Source organism: Quercus suber, unplaced genomic scaffold (genome assembly GCF_002906115.3).
Source record: "Quercus suber isolate HL8 unplaced genomic scaffold, Cork oak 2.0 scaffold_487, whole genome shotgun sequence".
Lineage (NCBI taxonomy): Eukaryota > Viridiplantae > Streptophyta > Magnoliopsida > Fagales > Fagaceae > Quercus > Quercus suber.
In genome coordinates, this window is record NW_027069937.1 from 118,813 (window position 1) to 128,863 (window position 10,051).

Consider the following 10,051-nt stretch of genomic DNA (forward strand, 5'->3'; position numbering starts at 1 on the left):
CTAATAAAACTAAAATTATTTCCAGCCCTATCTCTACTTTAAAGTCCAATTTTTATACATTTAATTCCACTTTAGAGCCCAAGCCCACACCCAAAACCTTTTCAACTACATCCCTTTGTCAAACTTGATGCTCTTTCACGGTTAGTATTCCTTTTCCTTTTGTTACACGATTCAAATTCATGTCCCCCACGTTTTGATTCATTGTTTCAGGCTTAGTCCCTTCCCCTTCCCCACCTTTTGATTCTCACGGTTTCAGCTTTTGTTCTACTGTTTCACTCATAGTTTCATCTTCTTGTTCTATGGTTTTAGCTTCTATTACGGCTTCTAACGGTAGCCTCTCTTTCTTCCTTCCTTCCTTCCTCTCCTCACATCTATATAAATACTAATGTAAGCAGGTGGTTTAGTTGAGGTATCCCTACATCCCAATTTCGTTTGTGCTCTATTCTTTTGCTTGATGGTTTTTTTTCCCTTTCTATGTTTGTTTCTGGCTAGGGTGTTGAATTTGTTTCTGCTAGGTTATTTAATTGGAGCACTGCTTCTTTTGGGTATGTTCATTATGATTTTCTAGCTATATTGAATCTATATATTAAATCTGTCACCTTTTACTATTTCATGTTGTGCTCATTCTTTTGCTTGATGGTTTTTTTTTTTTCCTTTCTACATTTGTTTCTGCCTAAGGTGTTGAATTTGTTACTGTTGGGTTATTTAATTGGAGCACTGCTTCTTTTGGGTATGTTCATTTTGATTTTCTAGCTATATTGAATCTATATATTACATCTATCATCTTTTACTAGAATTGGCCAAACAATTGGTGTGGGTTGTTTTGAAACCTCTTGAGTAACAGCCAGGATTTTTAATCATACAAGAGAATGTGCAGTCATATTATAGTACCAAGTGACTTGGAATGTCAAGATTTTAGTAGCTTTCCCTTGTGCGAGTTGTGACCCCTAAAAGAATCATGCTGTATATATCTATTTTAATATTCCTCATTACTTGAGATACTTTTTTTTGTGGATTCTTCAGTACAAACAGAGTAGAACCTGCATATGCTAATTTCAGAAATACTTTTTTGTGGATTCTTCTCTGTCTCTCTCCTTTTCTTTACCACTGTCTGAATGATTCCTCCAACAAAATAAAACATGGTTCCCCTATTATGAATGTCAATTCCCATCTTATATGCCAGTCCCATCCTGAGATTACTTTACTCTTTAACTTATCCTTTTATGTACATATCAGTAGAGATTATCTTAGAATTGATTCTATGAGTGTAGCTGAAGAATGGCTTTGATACAGTTGCTTTAATTAATTAGGACACCTTAAGACTTGGACACCATGAAAAGTGGCATGCCTGAAGCTTACAAGGGGCTTCTGGAGAACTGTGAAATTCTAGAGCGACATTACAAAGATATGGTAGTAAAAGTTCACATCAGTTGGAAGACGATTATATATAATTATCATCATTACAATATTCATTACCTTCTTGATTTTATATATGGGACACCAGTTTATAACAATAAAGTCCCAAGACCAAAGATCATGCGTTGAAGTCTTAAATCCTGAAGCTTAATGCGTAAGTTTTAATGTTGCGTGGCTTCTTTGGGAAGCTCAATAACATGTCGGCTGGTACAAGAAATATGCATGGAAATGCTCCATTATACATTCATATTCTTTTCTTTTGGTATATTAACGGGTGCTCTTAGAATAATTATTAATAAATCATATTAGGAAAATTTTTAACACAACTTTCATGAAAATATAAAAAGTTATTAAAAAATTAATTACTTCATCATTTTCCCATAAAATGTTTCATAAAATAATTTCTAAACTAATACTTTTAGAACATTCTCTAATATTTACCCTTTTCTAATGGAATGTGAAAATACTATTACCCAGTATAGATTATATATATTATTAAACATCATGTCAACATGTGCAAAAATATTAATTTGTATTATCAACATGGACAATTCGATGGATCTTATTAAAGACATTACAAAAATGTATGGAGTGATCAATATATTAATGTATGTAAGGATTTATCATATTTTAAAATTCTCTATCTTATGATGTTGATTCCTGATAATGCTGATACTTTGTAAGATATCAATTGTGTGACATAAGTTACATTATACTGCCAAATCGAAGGAATATTCTCTTTAAAATAATAATAATAAGGGGAGCCATCGTATTAGATTTGGTCCATGTTCTGTATCTCTTAAAGCATTAGTAATATTGGTGTGTTAAAAAGCCATATTGCTACTCTTAGCAACACTAATACTCATAATGGTGGAGGGAAAGCCAAAAAATTTGATTGTTGAACTACAGTGCACAGCCATCTTTGGTTGTGAACTGTAACTAAGAAGGTAAATATATATATATATATATATTATTTTAACTATTATCCTAATGCTATCAATCTCTTTACATTTTATTTTAATTGCTATCCTAATGATCTCTTTTTGAAATAGTTTTAGATCCAACAAAGGAATGTCTTCCTTCATTGATTCGCAAGGGTTGATTATTCTGGAAACTTATTTTAACAATGCCATCAAGATATTGTTGAATATGAGTGAGATTTAACTCATCAAAAACTGGTTTAGCAGGAGGGGATTCTTGTTCCAACAACCATTCAGTGGAAATCTTAACATCTTGCCATTGAATCATTTTTGGAACTTGAATTCTAGCATCAGGGGTTGAACATTGGATTAACATGGTTTTACTAGCAGGTTCTCTATTTATCCTAGCACCAGGATTCAATTGAGTACACAAAAGCCTATAATAAATGCAATAAATCAAAGTAAAAGGCTTACTGCCTTCTTTCATGTTATAACCAGATGAAACAATATTCAATGTCAGAGCCTTAACAATATTAGGATCATCAAAAACAAGAGAAATATCAGTATAACAGTTAAAATATACAGGACCATCATTCAAAGAAGCAGTAATCATACCAAGAATGCTATCATTAAAGTTCTTAAATCTAGCATCTCTTAAACACATGAGAACAGAAGCCTTTATACATTTTCTAGTGAGTGGTTTAATAGCAACTTGAACAAGACCAATATGCAAATAACTAAATTTTTTAGCGAGAAAATCATTAATATTTCTTTTAGAAAACAAGCAACATTTTCCATAAGTTTTTGAAATAGAAAATGTTTGTTCAACAATTCCAACTTTGTAAGCAAAATAAAAAGTATTTTTAGTCCAACTAGTTTTGTAAATAACTTTAGTATCAACTTTAGGGATATTCCATTTCTGGAAATCCAGAAACTCATTTTCTTCAACAGTGTGATCTTCTTCATTTACAATATCAGGAGGACAACCAGTCCTGGAGCTGATAGAGGAGTTGGATCTCCATAACCTATCCATACTATCCTAGGTTTAACACTCAATTATCAAGTTTTTCTTAACACCGTTGCATTTCTTAACACATACCTTAACCAACCCTATACCTCTCATGCCCTACATGCTTTCCTAGCTCAAACGAGGCTTACTGTTCAGTTCTAGGAATTCACTTTACGACTAAGGTGGCACCAACAATGATAAAAAGGGAACACAACAAAGGAGTATCAAAGTTTCGAGTAGACACAGGTAGAGGGTAGAGAACACAACAACACTATCACCGGCCAGAAAAAAATGGCTCTAATACCATAAAGGGGGAGGAACACAGCGCTGAAGGCGGAAGCACAGTAATAATATATTGAAAGTAATATAAAACAAAGTAAAACCAGCCAAGAAGGTGGTAGTGCAAGATATAATCAAAGTAGTTTAAAACAATAATATAAGACGGTAGAACTAGCTAAGCACTATATCAAAATAGTGTTAACAAGCTATGAAAATAAAGTGTTAGAACTGAGAAGCATTGTAAGCTTTTTTGCCTATTTAAGGGGGGATGTCCCTTATGTTAAGATTCAGAATTCTCTAGAGCCAGAACTTTCTTTAGGCCTACTTCTCTCCTTTAGAATTTCTCTCTAGAATTTCCACTACTTCCCTATAAATCTTGTAACTAGAACTAGTTTCAAGCCTTGTACTGTTGATCTGTTGAAATCCTGTAACTACTACTGCTGTAAGTACTGTTATCTATTTTCAATAATAACTACTTTCAACTTTGTGTTTAATATACTTGCTGCTACCGCCTATTTGGCTGGTTCTATACTTTAAAACTGTTTTGATATACTGCTTGGCTTGTTCTACTGCCTTATATTATTGTTTTAAACTACTTTGATTATATCTTGCACTACCACCTTCTTGGCTGGTTTTATTTTGTTTTCTGTGAACAATATGGTTTGCCCCCTATTGCTCATTCCAGGCAAAAAGGGAAAAAACTTGATAAAAGTTACAAAAATTATAACCATAAAAGACATAAAAAATACATAACCAATTTTGCTAAACCCAATGATTTTTATGCTAAAAAGAAAATTTTTTCTGAAAAATATGATAAATAGAAATCAGGTAAAGGTAAATGTTTTAACTATGGTAAACCTGGACACTACAGTAAAGACTGTAAACAAAAACTTAGTAAATTAAAAAATAAGTTTAACATGTTAAAAATTGATGATAAAGATCAAGAAGATTTATTCCAAATCCTTGAATCAAACAATTCGTCTGATTCTTTGGAAGAGGATTTTTCTTCTTCATCTGATTCTTGTTATCAATTCACTGATGAATCCTCTAGTTCACCTAATTTTAAAATTGGTTGTAGAGATTCCTGTTGCAATGTTATTAAAACTGTTAATGTTCTCACTAAAAGTGAAGAAAATGAAAGTTTGTTAATTACTCTGATAAGCCAAATTAAGAATCCTAAATTAAAACAAGAGTATCTCAATAAGCTTAAGAAAATTTAATAAAAGATGAAAATGTTAAAAAGTTAAAATCAACAATAAGTTTTGAAGAAACTTTGGAAAGATTTAATAAAAAGAAAAACAAAGATTTGACTATTAATGATCTTCAACACGAAATTAATGTTGTTAAACAAGAAATAATCAAATTAAAAAATGAATTTAAAAGCATTAAAAGTGATAATAATAATTTTAAACAAGAATTGTTATTGTTAAAAATTGATAAAAATCTTGATAAACATCAATCTGATAATGAACAAGATGAGCACAAAGATGGAGATGAATCCAGTCAACAAGCTCTCCTTTCTGATTAAGGTGTTGCTGACAATCCTTAACTTAATCTTGTTAATAAAATGCTTCCACCAAAATGGTTTACAAAAGTTAAGATTGTTGTTTCCCATGATTATCATTTCAATGTCATTGCTATGATTGATTTTGGTGCGGATATGAGCTGTATCCAAGAATGATTAATCCCTTCAAAATATTTTGAAAAATCAACTGAAAGATTGGTTTATGCTAATGGTACTCAAATGAAAATTAAATATGAATTGAATAATGCTTATGTTTGCCATGATAATGTCAGTTTAATATATATATATATATTTTAATTAATTTATTAAAAGTTATAGTATTATTTTATTGTGTTATTTATATTATTTTATTGTGTTGAAAACTAAAATAAAACCACTTATGTTGGGTGTTTTGTAAAGTGAGGTAGTAAAATAGATAAAATAGTTTTTTGTGTTATATGTATTTTGGCCTTTGCAACTCTACCAAAGTGGTTCTCTAGATATAACTTAGATCTGATTCATATATGTGTATATGTACGTATAGAGGTATATTTTTTATGGATCAAAAGATAGTATATGCCGAGTGCTTTCACCAAATTGGGTTTTGCCCAAAATCAATCACGTAGTACTCAATATCCACCTTCATCCATGAGTTAAAGTCATCATTGTGGATATGATATATTTTGTAATACTGTGGAATGGTATGACATTTTGATTCGTTTTGCTACTGTTTGGTTGTCTCTGTTAGACATCATATTTGGTTATGTGTCTCTGTTAGACATCATGATTGTCAGATAACCCGTGAGGGAACTGGGTGCTTATTTTGCACGATAGCCTTTTTCCTTTTGTTCTTTTGTTGTTGTTGTTGCATGATAGCTTAAATGGTCATGTGGTTTAGCATCCACTAGGTAGGGTCTAATTTTTAAGTAATCAGCTGATTGTCTTCAAGTTTTATTTGAATATCTGCTAGATGTTCTGCTTTGCAGTGAAGACAATTGAATTTCTAGCTCCCATACCTGATTAGGTATTTACCATGGGCATTGTGGTAAATTTCGGTTGATATGAGAGATTGTGGTGTGGTCATGCAGCTTCTTAAGCAACAAGGAATCTACATGTGTATATTCTAATTAACTCAATTGGTAAAAAATTTTGTCTTCAAATAAGATATCTGAGGTTCAATTTTTGCCTATACAAAAAGAAACTAATTGGTGTTTTGGTCTGATGATAAAGAGCAATCATCACAAGTGGGCGATATAAGTTGAAATTATTTCTCCCAAAGACCAAAAAACATAAAAAAGTCTACACGTTTTGGTGTGTTTAGGTGTGGGAAGAGTCATTGATGGGATTTTATAATATGTTCTCAAGAATTAAGGTAAGGTTGCTAGCAACGCAGACATTGTTGGGCATAGGCACAAATTTTGGTCCAATACCGCTAATCTCATTACTTTCTTTCCTTCCTTGTTATACCTATCCAGCATTGTGAAAGAACAAACATTTTTATAAAAAAAAAAGGTCAAGAGCTATGTTCCAATTGTCTTAGACTCTTAGTTTACAAACCCGCAAGCTACTACTTGGTCAATAAACTCTAATGATACAAAAAAATTTTACAACTGTCAATGTGGTTGATTGGTACTTTTTTTTTTTTTGGTTAAGATGATTGGCACTTTTGAGTCGTGTGAAAATAATGTTTTCATCAAATTTTTTTTTTTTTTTTGGTTTAAAGACAAATTCATTCAAACAACTAAACAGCTACATCAGTGACAGAGCAAGCTCTGTTAACATACAAACCAACAACATCATCATCTAAAATACTTCAAATGTCCACAGGCGGACAGTTAAAGGAAATAAAAGCAGCAACTTGATCCATGCTCATCCTAGCAAGCATATCCGTACACCTATTGGCTTGGTGGTAGCAATGTCTAAACTGAACTTGGCGAAACCGGAGCACCAATTGCCAGCAATCATCCAAAATAGGCGAAACAACATTACTTTGATAGTTTGGGTTAAGAAAGATATTTTTCACCTTAAATAAAGTGTGAATTTTTGTGTCATCTTATTTTTCGCCCCTCATACCCTATAATACAATATTCATTTTTAAAAAATAAAATCTATATTCTTATCTCTCCCATCTTATTTTGTTATGAATTGAATTTAACTAATGTGGCTTTTTTTTTTTTTTTTAAGGCAAGACAACAGATGTTATGAGCTGGATAATGGTATGGTATGGATGAAAAGGATACACGCTTTAAAATAGTAAGGACTAAAATGAAATATATAATTTTTTGAAGTCCAAAATGTTAGGGAGATAAATACCTTGGGGAGCTTCCTTAAGTAGTTAATATAACATATAGAGACACACTTTAACCCAAAAGGCCTAAGCCCAATGGGTATGTGCTCAATTATGTTATATTAACCACTTATTCTTCTTATCTTTATTCAATGTGGAACTTCACTCACACGTGTAACCCAACAATCTCCCCCTCACGTGTGAGTCTCTGCCACTCTGTGGGCTTCAAGACTTCTCTGTGGACCATGAATAAGTCCTACTCGCTCCCCCTTGCTTAATGGACTTTTCACTTCATCAGCGCGTCATCCATGGGTCTCTCGTACGCAGGGACGGACCCACGTTGAGCCCAAAGGGGGCCCGGGCCCCCCCTGGCCCAAAATTTTTTTTTTTTTAACAGGTAAAATTTTTAAAAAACCAAATAAAATGGACTTGGGCCCCCCCACGTTTTTTGCTCGGGCCCCCCTCCCACAAATCATGAACCCCCCCAGCCCAATCCGGCCAGTCCTCAGCCCACATTTTCCGGCCAGTCCCCAGCCCTGAGCCCACATTTTCCGGCCAGTCCAGGTAAAAAAAGATTTCACCTAATCCCTCACTATGCTTTACTCATCTAGCTAATTTAATTTAATTCTCTCTGTTTGTTAGCAATCTCAACAAAAACATCCAAAAGCCTCTTTCGACAGTCAATTGGAAACATTCTTGTTCATCAATTTACACAAGAGTATGCAATTTAATAAAGCAAGAAAGCATTAAGACCAATGATTTTAATACTACACAGGTTCATACAAGTCTTTCGATCTCTATATTCACCTATGCCGAAATATTCAAGATCTATCCTATAATTCCCTCTTTCGACAGCAAATCACAAGACAGGGACGGACCCACGTTGAGCCCAAAGGGGGCCCGGGCCCCCCCTGGCCCAAAATTTTTTTTTTTTTAACAGGTAAAATTTTCAAAAAATCAAATAAAATGGACTTGGGCCCCCCCACGTTTTTTGCTCGGGCCCCCCTCCCACAGATCATGAACCCCCCAGCCCAATCCGGCCAGTCCCCAGCCCTGAGACCACATTTTCCGGCCAGTCCATGTAAAAATAAAAAAAAAAAACACTCAGCTCTCACTAATCCAACTCCAGCTCTCACTAGTCAAACAGAGAGCAAACCAAAAACACAAAGGAAAAAAAAGAGAGAGGAAAGGGAGAGGCGATACAGACCCACGCCGACGACGCCGACGAGACCCACGCCAACGATCCTCGATTTGAGACTGAAAGAGCAGAGACCCAGAAAGCAAACCAAAAACACGAAGGAAAAAAAAGAAAAAAAAGAGAGGAAAGGGAGAGGCGATACCGCGATCGGCGATACAAACCCACGTCGACGACGCCGACGAGACCCACGCCGACGACGCTCGATCCTCGATCTTAGACAGAGAGAGCAGAGACCCACTCGGCCACTCCACTCACGGACTCACCCATTTGGAAAATACCCACTTGCCGCCGCCCACGCACACCGGTTGCTTGATCTACATCTGCTCAGCCTAGCTTCGTCGCTCCAGCCTTCACAGTTCACAGGTATTTACTCTTATCTTTTCCTTCAACTTCAAAATGTTTGTGATTTTGTGATCTGAGAATCTGAGATTGCCTTGTGGACTTGTGGTGTTGGTGATTGTGATTGTGAATTGAAATATTGAATATTTGTGAATTGTGGTGTTGGTGATTGTGATTGTGATTGTGAATTGGAACTAAATGTTGGTGATTGTGAAATGTGAATTGAATATTTGAATTGTGTTGCTGGCTTGCTGCCTGTGGTGTTTTTTTTTTTTTCTTTTTGGCTTTTTGGCTTTGTGACTTTGTCTGTGTTTGTGACTCTCTCTCTTGTTTATATAGATAAGAGAGAGACAGAGAGACAGAGAGTGAGTTTGTAGTGATTAGTTTTTTATTTGTTGACTGTTAGTTGGGCATAATAGGGACAAGTGAGGTTGGGCCACGGGCAGGAACAGATAAAAAAAAGAGATAAAGTTAAAAATTTAAAGAAAAGTTTTTGTTAGCAGTGCAGGGAATAAATTTATAATGTTGGTGGTGGATTCGTTAGGTTAGTCATTAGTGGGTCAGTGTCAAAAAGATGAAGACAACCCAGACATAAATTATAAATAAGGCGGACCAAACAAAAAGACATAAATAAAGGTAGACCAAATACCAAAAAAAAATAAATCATATATTATAAAAAATTGTCACACAAATTTAAAAAAATAACGGTGATTCTTATTTTATTTGTAGATCATGAAAAAATCAACTACAATGCTTGATTTTTTCAAAAGAAAATGTTCAAATTCTTCCGACGTCAACGTGGGATTGCCAACAACTAATGTTGCTATTCCAATTCCAGAAAATGTGGATGCTCCAATTCTAGAAAATGTAGATGCTCCAATTCTAGAAAATGTGGAGGATGCTCCAATTCTAGAAAATGTGGATGCTCCAATTCTAGAAAATGTGCATTTCTCAATTCCGGAAAATGTTGATGTTCCAATCTCTCAAACACAATTTCAAAGAGTCGATCTTGATTCTTTGGATTATGATCCCGGAACACGCAAACAAATATGGGAATATCATGTTAATCAACGTGATGAAATTCGACGGGCTTACATTA

General features: G+C 34.2%; 1 protein-coding gene across 1 annotated transcript in view; it reads left to right on the forward strand.

The window, feature by feature from the left end:
• The first annotated feature begins 9,702 nt into the window (after positions 1 to 9,702).
• The window catches only part of LOC112027883 (uncharacterized), a 2,188-nt gene continuing 1,839 nt past the window's right edge, over positions 9,703 to 10,051 (forward strand). The window contains exon 1 of the mRNA XM_065763023.1: positions 9,703 to 10,014. Coding sequence (XP_065619095.1) covers positions 9,703 to 10,014 — 312 coding nt within the window. The remainder of the gene's footprint in view (positions 10,015 to 10,051) is intronic.